This window comes from Oncorhynchus mykiss, chromosome 5 (genome assembly GCF_057628025.1).
Source record: "Oncorhynchus mykiss isolate SJ-2025 chromosome 5, ASM5762802v1, whole genome shotgun sequence".
In the NCBI taxonomy this organism is placed as follows: Eukaryota; Metazoa; Chordata; class Actinopteri; order Salmoniformes; family Salmonidae; genus Oncorhynchus; species Oncorhynchus mykiss.
In genome coordinates, this window is record NC_143026.1 from 30,860,864 (window position 1) to 30,884,358 (window position 23,495).

Below are 23,495 nucleotides of genomic sequence, written 5' to 3' on the forward strand. Positions count from 1 at the left end.
GTTTTCACACACTGTTGCTGGTATTTTGGCCCATTCCTCCATGCAGATCTCTTCTAGAGCAGTGATGTTTTGGGGCTGTTGCTGGGCAACACAGACTTTCAACTCCCTCCAAAGATTTTCTATGGGGTTGAGATCTGGAGACTGGCTAGGCCACTCCAGGACCTTGAAATGCTTCTTACGAAGCCACTCCTTCGTTGCCCGGGCGGTGTGTTTGGGATCATTGTCATGCTGAAAGACCCAGCCACGTTTCATCTTCAATGCCCTTGCTGATGGAAGGAGGTTTTCACTCAAAATCTCACGATACATGGCCCCATTCATTCTTTCCTTTACACGAATCAGTCATCCTGGTCCCTTTGCAGAACAACAGCCCCAAAGCATGATGTTTCCACCCCCATGCTCCACAGTAGGTATGGTGTTCTTTGGATGCAACTCAGCATTCTTTGTCCTCCAAACACGACGAGTTGAGTTTTTACCAAAAAGTTATATTTTGGTTTCATCTGACCATATGACATTCTCCCAATTTTCTTCTGGATCATCCAAATGCTCTCTAGCAAACTTCAGACGGGCCTGGACATGTACTGGCTTAAGCAGGGGGACACGTCTGGCACTGCAGGATTTGAGTCCCTGGCGGCGTAGTGTGTTACTGATGGTAGGCTTTGTTACTTTGGTCCTAGCTCTCTGCAGGTCATTAACTAAGTCCCCCGTGTTGTTCTGGGATTTTTGCTCACCGTTCTTGTGATCTTTTTGACCCCACAGGGTTTGCGTGGAGCCCCAGATCGAGAGAGGTTATCAGTGGTCTTGTATGTCTTCCATTTCCTAATAATTGCTCCCACAATTGATTTCTTCAAACCAAGCTGCTTGCCTATTGCAGATTCGGTCTTCCCAGCCTGGTGCAGGTCTACCATTTTGTTTCTGGTGTCCTTTGACAGCTCTTTGGTCTTGGCCAAAGTGGAGTTTGGAGTGTGACTGTTTGAGGTTGTGGACAGGTTTCTTTTATACTGATAACAAGTTCAAAAGGGTGCCATTAATACAGGTAACGAGTAGAGGACAGAGGAGCCTCTTAAAGAAGAAGTTACAGGTCTGTGAGAGCCAGAAATCTTGCTTGTTTGTAGGTGACGAAATACTTATTTTCCACCATAATTTGCAAATAAATTCATTAAAAATCCTACAATGTGATTTTCTGGATTTTTTTTCTCATTTTGTCTGTCACAGTTGAAGTGTACCTATGATGAAAATTACAGCCCTCTCTCATCTTTTTAAGTGGGAGAACTTGCACAATTGGTGGCTAACTAAATACTTTTTTGCCCTACTGTATCTGAGAGAGATAAGGAAACATTCTTATTATTTTACATCTATTTACCCCTCTATTTACATCTCCATATATACTTCTGTAAAAAAAATTCAACTGGTACCGCGGGACTTTCAGACAAGTCTTGTGAGGCTTGTGGGCGTCGTAGAGCAAAACAACCGACATATACGTGTCCGTGAGAGTCTATCCATTCTTAGGGGTCATATTAGTGTGTAGCCCAGACACATCCAATGCAGGAAAACAGATATCTCTACCTTAAACAGATTTTTGTATTATGTGAATTAGAATTCCATGGGGGTGCGTACATCAACCTTAGGGGGTTAAAGAAAAGAACAAGTCGGCCAGTCGAAACTCGCCTTTATGTTATAGTGAACGTGCACTTCAACTTCCTCCTGTCCTTCCCTTACACAACAACGGACTCAAACTGTGCCATTGGGTTCAAATTATAGAACATTACGGTTTAAGTTCACTCATTGAGGTTAGCGTTTGCATTTGACCGTGTCTCTCCCTTCTCGTCTAACCTCCGCCCAAGAAAACGTCTCGTGGCCTCCATTAGACCCATTTTCTTCTATTCCCATCTTTTTTTTCCATTCTTCACCAAGACCCATTGTTGATCCCATACCCCCAGGAGAGAACTCAGAGAAGCCTTATCCTCTGCTTTTTGTCCTCCTCCCATTCCACCCTTCTCCTCTCAATGTCAGGAAACCGGGTATAAACGGTTCACACAAACCCAAACCTGCTCAGATGGAGGAAGGGAAAGAAAGCAGGGCTGAAGGAAAGAAGGAAAAGGCCAGCCCTACATTGTCCCATGGTGAATAGTCAAGTTGTTTTTTGAAGGAGGAGAGAGGGAAGACCAATGAAAAGGAAGGAAGTGTCCTTGGGGAGGCATGAATAAGGTCAGGCTAGGGCAGCAGGCTGTAGCAGCCGGGCAGCAGCAGGAGTGAACTGCTGAATGGAGGTTAGCTATACAAAGACTAACATGATGGAGGCCAACCCTTCACCTTGGGGGATTTACTGTGGGCTGTGCTGCAGTGTGAATTGATTGGGGTGTTTTTAGCAGCAGTGGTTTGTTTAGGTGTACTGGATGTGTGAATAAAATTGTCTTTTGGGGGTGTTTTACTGGATGTGTGAGTACAATTTTTATTTGTGTGCACTGTATGTGTGGGTTAGTGTTTGTAAGTGCTGTGTGGTGAATATGTACTGTATTTCTGTGTCTGAGCGTGTAGTGTTTATTTGCGTTCACTGTTTGCTAGAAACGTGAGCACTTGTGAATGTGTGTATGTTCCCCTTCTCTGTTTCCACTCATGCCATATCCCAGCTCTCTGTTGTCAGGGAACAAGCCAGTGGTGTGACTGCCAGCTGATGTTCTGTACTACATCACGTGTGTGTCAATCAATCAAATGTTATTTATCTCATGCGCCGAATACAGCAGGTGTAGGTAGACTTTACTGTGATATGCTTGCTTACAAGCCGTTCCCAATGATGCAGAGTTAAACAAAAGAAGAATATGGTAACACAAGAATGAAGCTATATACAGGGAGTACCAGTACCATACCACTGTGCAGGAGTACAAGGTATTTGAGGTAGATCTGTATATAAAGGCAGGGTAAAGTGAATAGGCATCAGAATAGATAATAAGAGTTAAATAAAAAACAGAGTAGCATCAGCATATGATGAGTGTGAAAGTATATGTGCGGGGCGGGGGGGGGGGGTTTGTGTGTTATGTCTGTGTGTGGGCTTGTGTGAGTGTCAGCGTGGTGTGAGTGAGTGAGTGAGTGTTTTTATAGTCTTGTAAGTGTGCATAGATAGGGTCAATGCAGATAGTCTGGGTAACCATTTAATTAACTATTTAGCAATCTTGTGGATATTTAGAAGTCGTTTGGCTTGGGGGGAGAAGCTATCTCTGAGCCTGTTAGTCAGTTTGCGAGATGGTAGCACAGTGAACAGTCTATGGTTTGGGTGGCTGAAGTCTTTGCCAATTTTTTGTGCCTTCCTCTGACACCACCTGATATAGATGTCTTGGATGACTGCAGTCGACGTCCGGTGCATTTGCCATGCCAAGCGGAGATGCAGCCAGTCAAGATGCTCTCTGGTGCAGTTGTAGAACTTTTTGAGAATCTGTGGGTAAATGCCAAATATTTTTAGTCGCCTGGGGGGGAAGAGATGCTAACTTGCCCTCTTCACAACTGTGCAGGTGTGTATGGACCCTGCTAAGTCCTTAGTGATGTGGACACCAAGGACACTTGATGCTCTCGACCCGCTCCACTACAGCCTCGCCGATGTGGATGGGGGTGTGCTCTCCCCCCTTTTTCCTGTAGTCCACGATCAACTCCTTGGTCTTACTGACATTGAGGGAGAGGATGTTGACATTGGCACCACACTACCATGTCTCTGAGCTCCTCCTTGTAGGCTATCTCATGGCCATCGGTGATCAGGCCTACCACCGGCGTGTCATCAGCAAACTTGATGATGCTGTTGGAGTCGTGCATGGCAACACAGTCGTGGGTGAACAGGGAGTACAGGAGGGGACTAAGCACACCACTGAGGGGCCCCTGTGTTGAGGGTCTTAAACTCTCCTGTAATCCCTGTACTCCCGGATCCAGTTTCAGAGGGAGGTGTTCAGTCCCAGGGCCCCGAGCTTGGTGATGAGCTTGGAGGAGACTATGGTGTTGAACGCTGAGCTGTGGTCTATGAACAGCATTCTCACATAGTTATTTCCGCTCTTATCCAGGTGGGAGAGAGCAGTGTGAAATTAAATTGATATGTTGGGGCGGAATGCAAATTGGAGTTGGTCTAGGGTGTCTAGGATGATGGTGTTGATGTGTGTCCTGACCAGCCTTTCAAAGCACTTCATACAGATGTGAGTGCTACGAGACAATAGTCATTTAGGCAGGTTACCTTGGAGTTCTTGGGAACAGGGACAATGGTGGTCATCTTGAAGTATGTTGGGATTACAGACTGGTCTGTCCTTCAAGACACTTGACAGCTGGTCTGCACATGCTCTGAGAACGCTATTCTGTTTGGCCCGGCGGCCTTGCAAGTGAGAACTCTCTTGGTAGATAAAAAGCTGTGTAGCTTACCATGAGAAATTCTATATCAGGTGAGAAAAAACTTGAGATTTCTTTCACACTGAAATCAGAGCACCAGTTGTTGTTTATGAAGAGGCACAACCCTCCCCCTTTGGACTTGGCCGAGAAAGCTGTCGTTCGATCGTGTCGCTACATGGAGAAACTACTTAGTTCTATGTTCATAGATTCAGACAGCCAAGTATCTTCAAAGCATATAATAATGTTGTTTTCTAGTCTCTCTGACAGGAGACTCTCGAACGAAGCTCATCCATCTTATTCTCAAGTGCCTGGACATTTGCCAATAAAACGGAGGGGCGTGTTGGTTGATTTACTCTTCGTCTCAGTCTCACCAGGACGCCAGCCCCTGAAACAAAGGAATAGGGTCTGGTGTGAACAAGGGAACAGCTGAGTCAGAGTCGGATTTGCTGTTGAAATCGAGGTTAGTAACTGTCTATCTGATGTCCAAAGTGCTAGGCCGTAAAATGTGATAATAGCATTACCGATGTATTTTTTTCTCAATAAACACAAAAAAGTCACTAAATAGCAAAGTCAGTTTGGAACTCGTGAGATGTCGACCTTCCCTGTCAGTGCCATCTTGTGTTGGTGTGTATGTGATATTTTCATAAATGAGTGTGAGTGTGTACAGTTGAAGTCGGAAGTTTACATACACTTAGGTTGTAGTCATTAAGACTTGTTTTTCAACCACTCCACAAATTTCTTGTTAACAAACTATAGTTTTGGCAAGTCAGTTAGGACATCTACTTTGTGCATGGCACAAGTAATATTTCCAAAAACGGTTTACAGACAGATTGTTTCACTTATAATTCACTGTATCACAATTCCAGTGGGTCAGAAGTTTACATACACTAAGTTGACTTTAGAAGCTTCTGATAGGCTAATTGACATCATTTGGTACTTGTGGATGTATTTCAAGGCCTACCTTCAAACTCAGTGCCTCTTTGCTTGACATCATGGGAAAATCAAAAGAAATCAGCCAAGACTTCAGACAAAAATGTATTGTTTTAATTTGTCTGGTTCATCCTTGGGAGCAATTTCAAAACACCTGAAGGTACCACGTGCATCTGTACAAACAATAGTACAGTGGAGCAAAAAAGTATTTAGTCAGCCACCAATTGTGCAAGTTCTCCCAGTTAAAAAGATGAGAGAGGCCTGTAATTTTCATCATAGGTACTCTTCAACTATGACAGACAAAATGAGAAGAAAAAAATCCAGAAAATCACATTGTAGGATTTTTTTATGAATTTATTTGCAAATTATGGTGGAAGATAAGTATTTGGTCAGTATTTGTCAGACGGGCCTGGACATGTACTGGTGCAGGGGGACACGTCTGGCACTGCAGGATTTGAGTCCCTGGTGGCGTAGTGTGTTACTGATGGTAGGCTTTGTTACTTTGGTCCCAGCTCTCTGCAGGTCATTCACTAGGTCCCCCCGTGTGGTTCTGGGATTTTTGCTCACCATTCTTGTGATCCTTTTGACCCCACGGGGTGAGATCTTGCGTGGAGCCCCAGATCGAGGGAGATTATCAGTGGTCTTGTATGTCTTCCATTTCCTAATAATTGCTCCCACAGTTGATTTCTTCAAACCAAGCTGCTTGCCTATTGCAGATTCAGTCTTCCCATCCTGGTGCAGGTCTACAATTTTGTTTCTGGTGTCCTTTGACAGCTCTTTGGTCTTGGCCATAGGTTGTGGACAGGTGTCTTTTATACTGATAACAAGTTCAAACAGTTGCCATTAATACAGGTAACGAGTGGAGGACAGAGGAGCCTCTTAAAGAAGAAGTTACAGGTCTGTGAGAGCCAGAAATCTTGCTTGTTTGTAGGTGACCAAATACTTATTTTCCACCATAATTTGCAAATAAATTCATTAAAAATCATACAATGTGATTTTCTGGATTTTTTTTCCTCATTTTGTCTGTCATAGTTGAAGTGTACCTATGATGAAAATTACAGCCCTCTCTCATATTTTTAAGTGGGAGAACTTGCACAATTGGTGGCTGACTAAATATGTTTTTTGCCCCACTGTATGTAAGTATAAACACCATGGGACCACGCAGCCATCATACCGCTCACGAAGGAGACGTGTTCTGTTCCTAGAGATGAACGTACTTTGGTGCGAAAAGTGTAAATCAATCCCAGAACAACAGCAAAGGACCTTGTGAAGATGCTGGAGGAAACAGGTACAAAATGATCTATATCCACAGTAAAACGAGTCCTATATCGACATAACCTGAAAGGCCACTCAGCAAGGATGAAGCCACTATTCCAAAACCACCATAAAAAAGCCAGACTACAGTTTGCAACTGCACATGGGGACAAAGATCGTACTTTTTGGAGAAATGTCCTCTGGTCTGTTTGGCCATAATCACCATCGTTATGTTTGGAGGAAAAAGGGGGAGGCTTGCAAGCTGAAGAACACCATCCCAACTGTGAAGCACGGGGGTGGCAGCATCATGTTGTGGGGGTGCTTTGCTGCAGGAGGGACTGGTGCACTTCACAAAATAGATGGCATCATGAGGTGGGAAAACTATGTGGATATTTTGAAGCAACATCTCAAGACATCAGTCAAGAAGTTAAAGCTTGGTCGCAAATGCGTCTTCCAAATGGACAGTGACCCCAAGCATACTTCCAAAGTTGTGGCAAAATGGCTTAAGGACAACATAGTCAAGGTATTGGAGTGGCCATCACAAAGCTCTGACCCCCTTCCTATAGAAAATGTGTGGGCAGAACTTAAAAAGCGTGTGCGAGCAAGGAGGCCTACAAACCTGACTCACTTACAACATCTCTGTCAGGAGGAATGGGGCAAAATTCACTCAACTTATTGTGGGTAGCTTGTGGAACTATACCCGAAACGTTTGACCCAAATTTAACAATTTAGGTAGGCAATGCTACCAAATACTAATTGAGTTTATGTAAACTTCTGACCCACTGGGAATGTGATGAAAGAAATAAAAGCTGAAATAAATCATTCTCTCTACTATTATTCTGACATTTCACATTCTTAAATAAAGTGGTGATCCTATCTGACCTAAGACAAGGCATTTTTACTAGAATTAAATGTCAGGAATTGTGAAAAACTGAGTTTAAATGTATTGGCCATGTTGTATGTAAACTTCCGACTTAAACTGTATATGCATTGTTTGCGACCGATGAGCCCCGCATCGACCCAACCCATCAGACCTCTTGCCCACAGCCCTTCAGTGTGTTTCTGGCTTTGAGCCCCTTGGCCAGGGGGTAAAACATTACTATCTAGTAGGTATTCAGGTTATATGTAGGTATGTGCCATAAAGGGTAAATACAGTGCAATCGGAAAGTATTCAGAAAATCTGATATTTTCCACATTTTGTTACGTTACAGCCTTATTCTAAAATTGATTAAATAATATTTTTCCTCATCAATCTACACACAAATCCCCATAATGACAGTGAAAATGTTTTTTGCAAATGTAAAAAAATACATTTACACAAGTATTCAGACCATTTGACACTCGAAATTGAGCAGGGTGCATCTTGTTTCCATTAATCATCCTTTAGATGTTTCTACAACTTGATGGGAGTCCACCTGTGGTAAATTAAATTGATTGGATATGATTTGGACAGGCACACACATGTCTACTGTATATAAGGTCCCACAGTTGACAGTGCATGTCAGAGCAAAAACCAATCCATGAGGTTGAAGGAATTGTCCGTAGAGCTCTGAGACAGGATTGTGTCGCAGCACAGGTCAGGGAAACCAAAAGATTTCTGCAGCAATGAAGGTCCCCAAGAACACCCGTGGCCTCCATTATTCTTAAATGGAAGACGTTTGAAACCACCAAGACTCTTCCTAGAGCTGGCCACCCGGCCAAACTAAGCAATCATGGGAGAAGAGCCTTGGTCAAAGACGTGACCAAGAACCCGACGAACACTTCGGGACAAGTCTTTGAGTGTCTTTGAGTGGCCCAGCCAGAGCCCGGACAAGAACCCGATAAATAATCTCTGGAGAGACCTGAAATTAGCTGTGCAGCAACGCTCCTCATCCAACCTGACAGAGTTTGAGAGGATCTGCAGAGAAGAATGAGTGCCAAGCCTGTAGCGTCCTACCCAAGAAGACTCAAGGCTGTAATCGCTGCCAAAGGGGCTTCAACCAAGTACTGAGTAAAGGGTCTGAATACTTATGTAAATGTAATAGTTCCGTTTAAAAATGTTAATACATTTGCAAAATTGTTGTTCCGTGTTCCTCTTAGGAAAAACAACACACCTTCAAGGCAGCAAGACATTACAGCCCTAATCTAGGTCTGCATCATGTCACCAGACAGCATCCTACATTACAAGTTATCATGTTACATGTAGTAGGAAACCCATAAACATTCCCTTAAAGAGACACAATAGAAGGGAGTCCATGTGTTCCTGTAGGTTGTAATGGGTCTTAATTGCAGTTGGGTTGTTTCAAAGTGTCACATGAGCCTGGCGTTGAGTGCTTTATGGTATGAAGGGACCTGTAACATGAGGACCTCCTCTCAATGGCTAGAACTTCATTGTGTGTCTTCATTTGGAGATCCCTGCTGAAGGCTATAGCGTGTGTGTGTGTGTGTGTGTGTGTGTGTGTGTGTGTGTGTGTGTGTGTGTGTGTGTGTGTGTGTGTGTGTGTGTGTGTGTGTGTGTGTGTGTGTGTGTGAGGCAGGCAGGAAGGCAGACAAAAGCAAACCATATTCCCCTGTGACTGTGGTCAGTAATGTGGAGTTATGACCTCTGGATTAGCTATTCCTACAGTAAACCCTGTGGGTAAATAGCAGGAGGACTGGGTTGGCCTGATCCCCCCCCCCCCCCCCTCCATCCTCTCTGGTTACTGGGGCAAAGCCTGGCAGACAGCTCCCTGGTGTCTGGGGCACCCTGGTTCTCATGTTCCCACACTAAGATGGAACACTTTATTTTGATGTTGCTGCTGACCCTACTGACCTCATTGGGATCTGGTCGTTGCACAAGTGCGTGCATGTGTTTGTGTCTGTGCGTTTGTGTATGTTTGTCAGCCTTGAGCGTCTGGGGCTTGGAGGTGGACAGGAGGCTACTAATGACCTACACAGACATACACACATACATTGAACAAAAATATAAATTTCAACGATTTTACTGGGTTACAGCTCATACAGTATGAGGAAATCAGTCAATTGAAATACATTAATCTGGCCCTAATCTATTGATTTCACGACAGGGAATAGAGATATCCATCTGTTGATCGCAGATACCTCATAGTTAGTACTTGTCATTTTCTGTGTACGCAGATCACGTTGATCTTTAGACGCTAGTTTACAGGAGCTTTTTGTTGCTTTTTTCGGCATCTCAGTAGCTCTACTTTCAGCGACACCTTTAGCAGTGTCAAGGGAACGCGCCAGCTCAGTATCTGAACTCTGGCTATGATCAAAACACTACACAGGGTACAAGTAAACAGATTGTGTGTGCTTTAGACTGGGATTTGTTGAATAGGTGGGTAGGAGGCATTACAGCTTCAGTTTGACTTTGATTTTGTTTTAAGATGGCACTGACCTCAACTATATACACAGCACAGGTTCAATGGCTGTGAACTCCTTGCCAACTGTTGGTTCAATAGCACAATGACGTGCTTTTTTAGTCCGTGTCTGTTGTTATTCTCATTTGTCACTTTGAGATACAGGCAGGGGAAAGAAACTATGTATGGGGAAATGGGTTCCCAATGAGCACTTATTGTTTCAGTCCAATAACAGCTGCACACACACACACACACACACACACACACACACACACACGCTCAAGTGTGTGCATGAACGCACACACACGCGCACGCACGTGCGTAAAGACGCACACACAGAAACCTCCACCTCCCCCAGGACAGTCTCGGACCAGCAGATTACCAGAGAATGACCCCTCTTCCACTCCTCCCCCTCTTTTCTTTCTCAGCCAATCAGAGACAGAGGGGCTCGGGAAGTGTAATGTGACACTGGAGCCTATCGGCTTAGGTTTAGGCTTAATTGGGGCCAGGGCTACCAGACTGGTGTCACACTCTTTTCACACACAAACTCACACACAAACACAACTTGACTCTCTCACACATACTCACACATGCACAGCGTAGGCCACCCTCACTCACTCACATACACACATGCATTCACTCTCGGTCAGCCACACATTCACACACAGAGAGAGGCCCGGAGGCAATAGGAGTATGTGCTGGGGTGCTGTTGAGGATTAGCCAGAGTGGGACCTGGCTGTGTGTGTTACAGACTGGACTAGATACCCTTTACCTCCATCACACTGCATACTTTAGCCTAGGAGATAGTGGCACAGGAGGGACTAGTGGCTTTAGGGGCCCAGTGTGAGGCTTTAGGGGCCAATCTCTACTGTGACTGGGGAGACTGGATGATGCAGTGTGTGCTCTCCCTACTCTCCCTTCAGCTCAGCGCCGGATCCCCATGCAGCTGTGACGTTGGCCCCGAAGGGTCCAAGAAGTCAAAGAAATCCAAGAACCTGTAAGTAACCAAACAACCTTTGATTTACTGTTTCCTGTCTTTATTTTTTACCCCCTCTCTTCTCATCTTTGTAGTTAATATTGAGAATGTCTTTGTGTTGTGAATGGGGAATCCCATGTCATGTGTTCTAGCAGTGCAGACATTTGATCAAACTAGCATTAGTAATGCTGCTTTATGGAGTTTCCCTATTTTACGTAAATTGGATCCATGAACACTGTTGAATAAGAGAATGTCTGCACTGCTAAAAATGTGGGATTCTTTTGTTTCCCATTCTTGGCTGTGACTGATATGAACTCTAAATACACATTTTCATTTGCTGTAGCTCTGCTATGCTAACCTTTATAATCCAAAGACAAAGAGTTTTTTGTTCATTGTCGGTAGGGGTAGTGTGGCGTAATGCAATAACAGTTTTTCTTATGCTGTACATGGATGACCCTGCAGCGTACAGTGTCACCTCATGTCAATGTCATTAGCCTTAATTCTATGGCCTCATTGGTATCAAACATGACTGAAGCCACAAGCCCATACTTGCCATTCACTCTCCCATAGACCTTTCACAGAGGTGTCAGATAGGCATTTGAAATGATTTCACAATTTGAAAAATAGAATCTATATTTATCCAGCTAGTCGAAATACAAGTGTTTAAAGAATCATTTAAAAAAAAAAATAATAATAATAATATTTTTTACTTCAATGTGGAGTCAGGACTCAGGAGAGGCGGTGTACTCTGTTGTTTCAGCACAGGTAGGCTGTTCATATTAAAACAGCCTACCTGTTGGGAGACCATTGTATCCTACTGCTTCTCATTTTAGCCAACTTAATTCTGTAATTGTAAATCCATTTGCATTGATTAGAAATCTCCCAGTTCACATGTGACGCATGGAGCCTCTGATGGTGCTGCTGCTTTGATTGACTGACAATAACAAGCTACATGTGAAAAGTGTGTAGGCTACCGGTATGTCTTTTTTATGGGTGGCACTCATAAAAACAGTCATAAAAATATTGTTTTATTAAAATGTTTAATGTCATGTTCTATCCTAACGGCCTGTTTTGAATGAAATGTAAGATGGTGCGTGTACAGTGCATTCATAAAGTATTCAGACCCTTTGTCTTTTTCCAAATGTTGTTAAGTTACAGCTTTATTCTAAAACAGATTATATAGCTATTTCTCCTCATCAATCGACACACAATACCCCATAATAACAAAGCAAAAAAAAACGTTTTTTTGACATTTTTGCAAATGTATTAAAAATTTAAAACGGAACTATTACATTTACATAAGTATTCAGACCCTTTACTCAGTACTTGGTTGAAGCCCCTTTGGCAGCGATTACAGCCTTGAGTCTTCTTGGGTAGGATGCTACAAACTTGGCACACCTGTATTTGGGGAGTTTCACACATTCTTCTCTGCAGATCCTCTCAAGCTCTGTCAGGTTGGAAGAGGAGCGTTGCTGCACAGATAATTTCAGGTCTCTCCAGAGATTATTTATCGGGTTCTTGTCCGGGCTCTGGCTGGGCCACTCAAAGACATTCAGAGACTTGTCCCGAAGTGTTCGTCGGGTTCTTGGTCACGTCTTTGACCAAGGCTCTTCTCCCATGATTGCTTAGTTTGGCCGGGTGGCCAGCTCTAGGAAGAGTATTGGTGGTTTCAAACGTCTTCCATTTAAGAATAATGGAGGCCACGGGTGTTCTTGGGGACCTTCATTGCTGCAGAAATCTTTTGGTTTCCCTGACCTGTGCTGCGACACAATCCTGTCTCAGAGCTCTACGGACAATTCCTTCAACCTCATGGATTGGTTATTGCTCTGACATGCACTGTCAACTGTGGGACCTTATATACAGTAGACAGGTGTGTGCCTGTCCAAATCATGTCCAATCAATTAAATTTACCACAGGTTGACTCCAATCAAGTTGTAGAAACATCTCAAGGATGATCAATGGAAACAGGCTCCACCTGAGCTCTGAATACTTATGTAAATAAGGTATTTATGCTTTTCTGTTTTATACATTTGCAAAAAATTATAGAAACCTGTTTTCACTTTGCCATTATTGGGTATTGTGTGTAGATTGATGAGGGGAAAAAACTATTTTATCATTTTTAGAATAATGCTGTAACGTAACAAAATGTGGAAAAAGTCAAGGGGTCTTCGGAATACTTTCCGAATACACTGTGTGTGTTGTCAAATGTGTGTGTTGAGGGGGATTCCTGTGCCATTATCGCCTCAGTGATTCATCAGCTGTTGATTGAGCCTTCTTCACACTATCAGATGGAGACGAAAGGACAATGTCCATTTAAAATGGCTGCTCAGCCTGAATGCTGATAGCTACTCAGCATATCAACAGATGATGAAAATTAAAATCAGAAGCGTCAAAAGCCACATTTGAGCATAATCATTAAGTAAATACAATGTCACGTATTTTCAGTTTAGATGTTAATGACATAAGTCACTACTTGACACATTTTGGTATCCCTCGCCACTTTTTGAATGCCCCAGGATAGTCTGTTTATGCAGCTGAGAGTTTGAGAATGTAAATGTGCAGTTGTTGAGAGGGATGTACCACACCTCCTACGTGTGTGTGGGTGTGTGTGTGTGTGCGTGTGCGTGTGTGACTAAAGTGTCTGTTTCCAAGTCCTTAAGTGTCACCTCAATGTCACACTTCCTCTGAAGTGAGTCTACAGATGTAGGATCTTAATTTGAGCCAGATTGCTATAGCAGAAAAATAACCCTGCAGCATCAGGAAATGTGAATTATAATTAATGGACATTTTTGTAAGGGTTGATACATTTTTCAATGGGGCAAATCAAGCCTGAAATGTCAAAGTGGAAATTACAGAATTTAGAAGCCTTTTTAAAACTCAAATACATTCCAAGTTTGCATTTCTTGCATTGCAGGAAAAGTCTCAGCAATAAAATACTGATAAATTTAAATCCTACATATGTACATGTTGAGTGGATGTCTATTGTTGTCTTCTCTTGGAGGTTTTTCCAATTAGAATTTTCTGTCTTGACTCAATTGAGCCAAATGTGACTGACCCAATTCCAATCTATGTTCTCGATATTTACGCCTAGTTAATAGGGATAGAGATAGGCGCTAGCGGGACACCAGTCGACAACATCCAGTACCTGTGTATGCTGTCTCGGGAATCTGGTCCTCTCTACAGGCTGATACCCCAGCCTATTCAGTATGAGATGGAGCTCCGGGAAGTTAGAACGTGACACGCCAGATGTGGGGAATAATCATGTAAAACAGTATATGCAGTCACTTACACCATCAGGCATATGTGGGTTACAGCGCAGCGGGTTACAAGAAACAAGAAAGTAGAGTAGAGTTGTTGCTTTTGAGTAATTTCCCAAAAGCATAGGTAGGGAGGATATTGTTGAACCTGGGGATTGACGTGTACAACGGTTGGATTACAATTTAATTGTGTTGGGTTGGGTTACAGGAGTATTTTCCTTAGGGTAATCACAGTTATCACAGTTATATCTCTTACATGTTTCCAGTTAGTGTGTGCTACATATACTACCTTGATTAAGCACTTTGCTCAAGATGAATCTACAATGTCCTTTATTCGAACCCGTGACAATCTATTGAGTTACTCAACTATGTAGCTGTAAACTGCACCTGTCCCTCCTAACCCCATGACCTATTCTTTAACAGGGATTATTTTTATCTCCTTTTCACATCCATCCATCAGATTTCACTTTCTCCATTGTTTTCTTTTACCAGGAGACCGAATTCAGTCTGAAACCTGAAGCCTTGTCTTTGTAAATCATGCTCCTTCTTCCCCCCCCCCTGGCTCTGTCTTTCATTCCTCCCCCCTTCATTGGTGAAGACCTCTCAACCATCCCTCTGGGCCTCCGTATGTGTCTTGAACCTTTCCAGACTTTACAGTGCCTTGCGAAAGTATTCGGCCCCCTTGAACTTTGCGACCTTTTGACACATTTCAGGCTTCAAACATAAAGATATAAAACTGTATTTTTTTGTGAAGAATCAACAACAAGTGGGACACAATCATGAAGTGGAACAACATTTATTGGATATTTCAAACTTTTTTAACAAATCAAAAGCTGAAAAATTGGGCGTGCAAAATTATTCAGCCCCCTTAAGTTAATACTTTGTAGCGCCACCTTTTGCTGCGATTACAGCTGTAAATCGCTTGGGGTATGTCTCTATCAGTTTTGCACATCGAGAGACTGAAAATTTTTCCCATTCCTCCTTGCAAAACAGCTCGAGCTCAGTGAGGTTGGATGGAGAGCATTTGTGAACAGCAGTTTTCAGTTCTTTCCACAGATTCTCGATTGGATTCAGGTCTGGACTTTGACTTGGCCATTCTAACACCTGGATATGTTTATTTTTGAACCATTCCATTGTAGATTTTGCTTTATGTTTTGGATCATTGTCTTGTTGGAAGACAAATCTCCGTCCCAGTCTCAGGTCTTTTGCAGACTCCATCAGGTTTTCTTCCAGAATGGTCCTGTATTTGGCTCCATCCATCTTCCCATCAATTTTAACCATCTTCCCTGTCCCTGCTGAAGAAAAGCAGGCCCAAACCATGATGCTGCCACCACCATGTTTGACAGTGGGGATGGTGTGTTCAGGGTGTGAGCTGTGTTGCTTTTACGCCAAACATAACGTTATGCATTGTTGCCAAAATGTTCAATTTTGGTTTCATCTGACCAGAGCACCTTCTTCCACATGTTTGTGTCTCCCAGGTGGCTTGTGGCAAACTTTAAACAACACTTTTTATGGATATCTTTAAGAAATGGCTTTCTTCTTGCCACTCTTCCATAAAGGCCAGATTTGTGCAATATACGACTGATTGTTGTCCTATGGACAGAGTCTCCCACCTCAGCTGTAGATCTCTGCAGTTCATCCAGAGTGATCATGGTTCTCTTGGCTGCATCTCTGATCAGTCTTCTCCTTGTATGAGCTGAAAGTTTAGAGGGACGGCCAGGTCTTGGTAGATTTGCAGTGGTCTGATACTCCTTCCATTTCAATATTATCGCTTGCACAGTGCTCCTTGGGATGTTTAAAGCTTGGGAAATCTTTTTGTATCCAAATCCGGCTTTAAACTTCTTCACAACAGAATCTCGGACCTGCCTGGTGTGTTCCTTGTTCTTCATGATGCTCTCTGCGCTTTTAACGGACCTCTGAGACTATCACAGTGCAGGTGCATTTATACGGAGACTTGATTACACACAGGTGGATTGTATTTATCATCATTAGTCATTTAGGTCAACATTGGATCATTCAGAGATCCTCACTGAACTTCTGGAGAGAGTTTGCTGCACTGAAAGTAAAGGGGCTGAATAATTTTGCATGCCCAATTTTTCAGTTTTTGATTTGTTAAAAAAGTTTGAAATATCCAATAAATGTCGTTCCACTTCATGATTGTGTCCCACTTGTTGTTGATTCTTCACAAAAAAATACAGTTTTATATCTTTATGTTTGAAGCCTGAAATGTGGCAAAAGGTTGCAAAGTTCAAGGGGGCCGAATACTTTCGCAAGGCACTGTATCTCCTCGTGATCTAACTCCTGGTACAATCACCAAAGAGTGTATACACTATGCAACCTTCAGTCTTCTCAGAGGCCCCCCATACACACGTAGGAGGCCAGGTCAGGATACAAAGCTATAGATCAATCCTGTGGCTCAAAGACCCCCTTAAGGCCGTCATTTACCGAGTGTGTACTTGGATGGAGTCAGATTTTTTGGATCAATGCACGCCTTTTGTTTAACATGGTCCGTGTTTTTTTATTTTTATTGTCTTCTCATTTGGGGTGAAATCAAAGAAGAGGCGTCATCCCTTGCTAGCAGTAGCTAACTGACTTGAGCCTGACAAAAGCATAGCAAGCTAGCTAGCCTTTAGTTTTCCACACCTCCATGTGCCCTAGCAATATTGTTATACTTGCTAGTGTGACTTACAGTATTATCCCAGTTTAATATGCTGCTTCAATGTGTTCAGTTCCATCAGATAGCAATAGAGCTTCATATCATTTTACTTCTCAACAAAATACCTTTCGTTGTTTAAACAGTCGCTGAGATTATATTTAGTTATCAATGCAAAATTCTACTTTAGATGCACAGCACATAAAAAATTATGTGAACCCTTTGGATTTACCTGGATTTCTGCATAAATTTGACATAACATTTGATCTGATCTTCGTCTAAGTCACAACATTGTACAAACACAGTATGCTTAAACTAATAACACACAAATTATTGTTTCTTATTTTTCTTGTCTATATTGAATACATTTATTTAATTTAAACATTCACAGTGTAGGTTGGAAAAAGTATGTGAACCCCTAGCCTAATGACTTTACCAAAAGCTAATTGGAGTCAGGAGTCAACTAAACTGGAGTCGAATCAATGAGACGAGATTGGAGATTTTGGTTAGAGCTGCCCTGCCCCATAAAAAAACACTCACAAAATTTGGTTTGCTATTCACAAGAAGCATTGCCTGAGAAGAACCATGCCTCAAACAAAAGAGATCTCAGAAGACCTAAGGTTAAGAATTGCTTCCTTGCATAAAGCTGGAAAGGTTTACAAAAGTATCTCTAAAAGTCAGTCCACGGTAAGACAAATTGTCTATAAATGGAGAAATTGCAGCACTGTTGCTACTCTCCCTAGGAGTGGCCATCCTGCAAAGATGACTGCAAGAGCACAGTGCAGAATGCTCAATGAGGTTAAGAATAATCCTAGTGTCAGCTAAAAACTTCCAAAAATCTCTGGAACATGCTAACATATCTGTTGACGAGTCTACAATAAGTAAAACACTAAACAAGAAAAGTGTTCACGGGAGGACACCACGGAAGAAGCAACTGCTGTCCAAAAAAACATTGCTGTACATGTGAAGTTTGCAAATGAGCACCTGGATGTTCCACAGCGCTACTGGCAAAATATTCTGTGGACAGATGAAACTAAATTTGTGTTGTTTGGAAGGAACAGGCACAGCGCACCAACATCAAAACCTCAACCAAACTGTAAACTATGTTGGAGGGAGCATCATGGTTTGGGGCTGTTTTGTTGCCTCAGGGCCTGGACAACTTGCTATCATCGAAAAATGAATTCCCAAGTTTATCAGGACATTTTGCAGGAAGATGTAAGGCTATCTGTCCACCATTTGAAACTCAACAGAAGTTAGGTGTTGCAACAGGACAACAGCCCAAAACACAGACATAAATCAACAACAGAATGGCTTGAACACCTTCTGGACTCCACCTTCTGGAGTGGCCCAGTCAGTCCTGACCTCAACCCGATTGAGAGGCTGTGGCATGACCTCAAGAGAGACGTTCACACCAGACATCCCAAGAATATTGTGGAAGTTAAACAGTTTGTAAAGAGAAATGGTTCAAAATTCCTCCTGACCGTTGTGCCGATCTCAACTACAGGAAACGTTTGGTTGAATTTATTGCTGCCAAAGGAGGGTCAACCTGTTATTAAATTCAAGGGCTCACATACTTTCCCAACCTGCACTGTTTATGTTTACACGGTGTGTTCAGTTATAATTGTTTGTGTGCTATTCGTTTAAGCAGACTGTGTTTGTCTATTGTTGTGAGTTAAATGAAGACCAGATAGCATTTTAAGACCAATTTATGCAGATGTCCAGGTAATTCTAAAGGGTTCACATACTTTTTCCAAGCAACAGCTTCATTGCCTACACAATACTGCCCCCAAAACAGCGGAATGAACTCTCCCTAGAGTCACAGATTTGAATCTGTGCAAAAATCTGTTGATATAGCAACACCTGCCATGTAAGCAGGACTATGTTCTACAAGTAGCCGCCCATTTTGTGATATGCGTAGTTCACGTAAGGTCTGTAGAACCCTTAAAGCCCCATGTTTAACACATTTCCACTTATGTAAGTAGGGAGAAAATCAACACATGAGATTGTTTTTAGGAAAACTATGCAATATGGGCTCAATGCGAGTGCAACTTGATGTTTTGCATAAATCGTGCATTGATGTTGCTGGACATGTTTGAGTTGTGCATTTGTATCTCACGTTCAGAATCCTGAGTAGGAATAAACCTAGAACTCTTTGTGGAATGGAAAACAATTGCAACAATGTTTACTGGTATTTAATACTCTGCTATTCAAGACTATAATGGACATTAAGCTTGGACTGTTAATTGGCTAATAAGTATTAATGAATTGTGCTGGGTAAGGGCTAACTGGTGACTGTGGCATAGCCTTAGTGTCTGCTTTGAGGTGGTTGTTGTAGCTCACACCGGTTGACCGTGCTAGATACTGGCCAGTAGAGTGGGGAGGGAGCAGGAGTCATCAGTCATACTGTACCTGTGTTAAGTTTATGCAGACACAGAGTGGTGACACCTGGTTTTTGGATGGCCTATAGCGAGAGTCTGTTGTAGCTGAAACGTTAGGAGCCTCAGGAAGCAGAATGTGTAGGTTTTTGAAGAGCATATTTGATTGAATTCTAGACAAAGTTTGTAAGAGGGAACCTGAGTTTAATGCTGAGTAGGTATGGCCTTTATCCGGGCAGGCTTACTAGACAGGCCACTATCTCCTCACCTAGCCCCCTCTCCCTCTTTCTCTCATTCCTCGCCACTCCATACACACACACACGCGCGCGCGCTTTCACACACTTACACACACACGCACACACACACACCAGATGAAAGGATAACATTACACTAGATGTGCTAGTATAATATCCACCTGTTGTTGTGCTACATGACAGGGAAAAATCAAATGGTGGAAATGGATTCTCTAGTTATGTCTACTAGTGATAGTGAAGATGGATGTCATATTGCTGTAGTAGTAGTAATAGCGAGTTCTACAAGGTCAATATTTTTGTTGCAGTATTTGTAATAGTCTAGTATTAGAGGGTTTACAGCAGTAACATGTGTAGTTGTAACAGTAGTAGCTATTAAGTGATTATATATTTGTGAAATGAAAGCATTTCCTTCCCCATCAAACCCAGGCTTGTTCGGGCTTAGATAGAATGCAGCTCCATCCTCTCAGAATAGCACCTTGTGATTGGGTGAGCCTTGAGCCCGCCTCCCCTGGCCCCTGGACTATATAAAGCTACAGCAGAGCCTCTCCGGGTTAGAGGAATGTGACAACTGAATTACCCCTGCCCCGAGCACAGCGCTCTGACGCTCTGACACACACACTATACACACAGGACTACACACAGGACCCTAAAGACTTGTGCCCATGTTCCCCGCTATGGTTGACTTCTCGGAGAAGTACCTGGAAAGGTAAGAAGTTGGAACCCATGGGTAGTATGCTCTGTGTGCTCTCTGCTGCATTAGGAAGAAATAGGGAGAGGGAGGGAGAGAAGGAGGGAGATGATGTTTTAGGCTCTGTGGGGTACTACTGAAAAGCTGTTAGGAGGCCAGCTGACCTCTCTTCTGAATCTCATTTGCCAGTCGCTGGGTGAGAGGACTCCCGTGTGATTAAAACTATTTTGAGGAGACTTCAACTTGTAGCTAAAGATTGGCCTTGTCTTTTAATAATTGGCCTGGATTTCTTATGTGGTCTCTGTGGTTTGTTAGGTGGGTAATGTTGATCATTTAGATTTACATTTGGCAGATGGCTCAGTTAAGAGGGGACGGGTCCGTGCAGTGTTGACTTATATATACTGAACAATGTAGGAACATTTCTATGTTCAGCATTTGCCTTGGTTAGAAAAGAATGTACTACTATATTTCCAGACAGAATTCAGATGCTCTCAGGAGCTCGTGCAAAAGCACATTTCTGTCCCAGTGTGTTTGCCTGCTCTGTTTTTAAACAGTCTACCTCTATGCCATAGAACGACTCTGGAAACCCACATTCTTATTTACTCTGTGGTAAAAGAACGTGAGGACCCTACTGTCTCTTGCTCCATGATATCTCCATGTTGTTGTTGTTGTCCTCATAGTGGGGAATAACAGGGACATGTGCAGCTATGCCATGTTATGCAGACTCGCACATGCACACACACACACACACACACACACACCTTGTTATTTTTAGTATGACTTTGCTATTGATTACTGCATTGTTGGGGTTAGTGCTTGCAAGAAAGGCATATCACTGTACTTGTGCATGTGACATTAAAACTTGAAACAAACACACAGACACACAGAGGCGAGGTATGTGTGTGCTCTGTGTACACGGTGCAGGGCCAGGCACATAATCTACTGCAAACAGCCAGAGTGGCAGACAGGGCAAAAACAAACCCAAAGGTTACCTCCTATCCCTTTACCCTCTACGCCTTTCCCTGGCTGTAGTGGATGGGGCTGCCTGGAGGTGTGGAGAGGGGATCCAGTACACCGTGGGAAACAGAGCCACCGGGTGGAACAGGAAGGTGGGATGTATAAGGGATCCACTTCAAAGCAACAGCAGCTGTGTTTTAACAACCCTGATGAACTGACATGGTGGAAACATCTAGTACAGTAGGTCAGAGCAGGACTGACTGTAGGCACCAGACAATGGGTGCTGATAGGCAGGCGTTTTCTTTGATTTTATAGTGGGACTTGACAGTAATATGCATATGTGCATCTTTCATGCTCCATTACATGTATAACTCTGTAGTATACATTGGTGAAAGTCACCCAGTAAAATATTATTATGAGTAAAAGTCTTAAAGTATTTGGTTTAATATATATTTAATTGTGAACTTTGCAGAAATCACTTCGCCATTTCCTCATTGCTAAAATTCTTTGTTGTGCCATCCGAACCGCTGTGAAATGTATTTTCAATTACAAAAAATATTGTTTGAAGCTGGTGTACAAAACTGGAAGAAAAATACGCAAAAATTAAATTTAAGAATGTGGAGCATAGAAATAGCGCACATACTGCTTCTTAGACTTGCTTTCACTGAGAATGACAGACCGATAACTGATATTTCTATGTGAATTTGGTCCGTAGCCCAAAAAGTTACATATTGCAGCTTTAAGTATCAAATTGTAAATCTAATTGCTGAAATATACTTGACTTCAACGGGATCGGTGTCCCTTCCACGGGACGGTTGAGCAAACGTAGGCTAATGCGATTAGCATGAGGTTGTAAGTAACAACAATATATTCCAGGACATAGACATATCTGATATTGGCAGAAATCTTCAATTCTTGTTAATCTAACTTCGCTGTCCAATTTACTGTCGCTATTATAGTGAAAGAATACCATGCTATTGTTTGAGGAGAGTGCACAATTTTGAACATGAAAGTTATTAATAAACAAATTAGGCACATTTGGGCAGTCTTGATACAACATTTTGAACAGAAATGCAATGGTTCATTGGATCAGTCTAAAACTGTGCACATGCACTGATGGCATCTAGCGGCCAAAATCTACATTGCACCTGGGCTGGAAAAATACATTATGGCCTTTCTCTTGCATTTCAAAGATGATGGTACAAAAAATACAAAAGAATGGTTGTTTTTTTCTTCGTATTATATTTTACTGTATCTATTGTGTTATATTCTACTACATTCCTTTCACATTTCCATAAACTTAAAGTTGTTTCCTTTCAAATGGTACCAAGAATAAGCATATCCTTGCTTCAGGTCCTGAGCTACAGGCAGTTAGATTTGGGTATGTCATTTTAGGAGAAAATTGAAAAAAAAATGTCTAATCCTGTATCAAAAGTAAAAATACAAATCATTTCAAATTCCTTATTTTAATCAAACCAGACGGCACCATTTTCTTGTTTTTATTTATTTAGGGACACACTCCAACACGTAGACATAATTCACAAATGAAGCATGTGTGTTTAGTTTGTCCGCCAGAGGCAGTATGGATGACCAGGGATGTTCTCTTGATAAGTGCGTATACTGGACCATTTTCCTGTCCTTTCCTGTCCGGTAATGAGTACTTTTGGGTACTAAGGAAAGTGTATGGAGTAAAACGTTTGTTATTTTCTTTAGGAATGTAGTGAAAAGTAAAAGTTGTCAATTCTTTAAATTGTGAAGTACAGGTACCCCCAAATACTTCAGTAGTACTTAAGTACTTTACACATGGGTACAATACTATGTTATTACTTTGTTGTTGCACATTTCTAGTACATCAATGCAGTTCTTTATCTCGCAATGTGATCTACTGTTGGTGTTGACATGCCCCCCTGTAGCCCCCGTGGTTGTTAGTCAGTCAGTCAGTCAGTCAGACAGTCACACTCTAGCACATCTACAGTACATTTGCAGTGTGTCTCTCTGCACCTCCCCAGCGCTCCAGCTCTCCCCTTGAGTTCTTAGTGCCTAGCTAGCTAGAGATCCCTGGGAGCATGGCCCAGTTTCACGGTACCAGTATTAGCTTGGAGAGAGGCTATTACTGTCTCTAATGTGAGCCAGGAGAAGTGGGAATAACACGAAGACCTGAGATAATTGCAGCGCCAAAGACCCTCCAGCCCCCTCTACACGGACACAAGTACGCACACACACACACGTCTCTGCCGGGCAGATAGGGAACATGGGAGGTAACAGAAGTATTTTCTGGATGGATGGGATTAGAGAGCATCTCCCGTAGAGGGATGTTGCCATTTTTGAAGCAGATTGCCCTGTCAGGGTTAGGGCTATGTTTAATGAAGAGAGGAACACACATAACGTCTTCCACTGCCGCTGGTGGGTGGGCGATTAGCTCTCTAGCCGGGGTATGTTATGCAGAGTTAGGAGTGG

At 42.6% G+C, this 23,495-nt stretch overlaps 1 protein-coding gene across 15 annotated transcripts in view; it reads left to right on the plus strand.

Moving 5' to 3' along the window:
- The window catches only part of rgs3a (regulator of G protein signaling 3a), a 182,693-nt gene that overhangs the window by 150,506 nt on the left and 8,692 nt on the right, over positions 1-23,495 (plus strand). For 13 of the 15 annotated variants that reach the window (XM_090234482.1, XM_090234483.1, XM_090234480.1 and 10 more), the window contains one exon: positions 10,802-10,875. In XM_090234482.1, the coding sequence (XP_090090608.1) occupies positions 10,802-10,875 (74 nt within the window). Of the gene's footprint in view, positions 1-4,611; positions 4,817-10,801; positions 10,876-19,941; positions 20,100-23,495 lie in introns of those variants that run through there. The other 2 variants (XM_021602447.3, XM_021602442.3) reach the window with 2 other exon arrangements.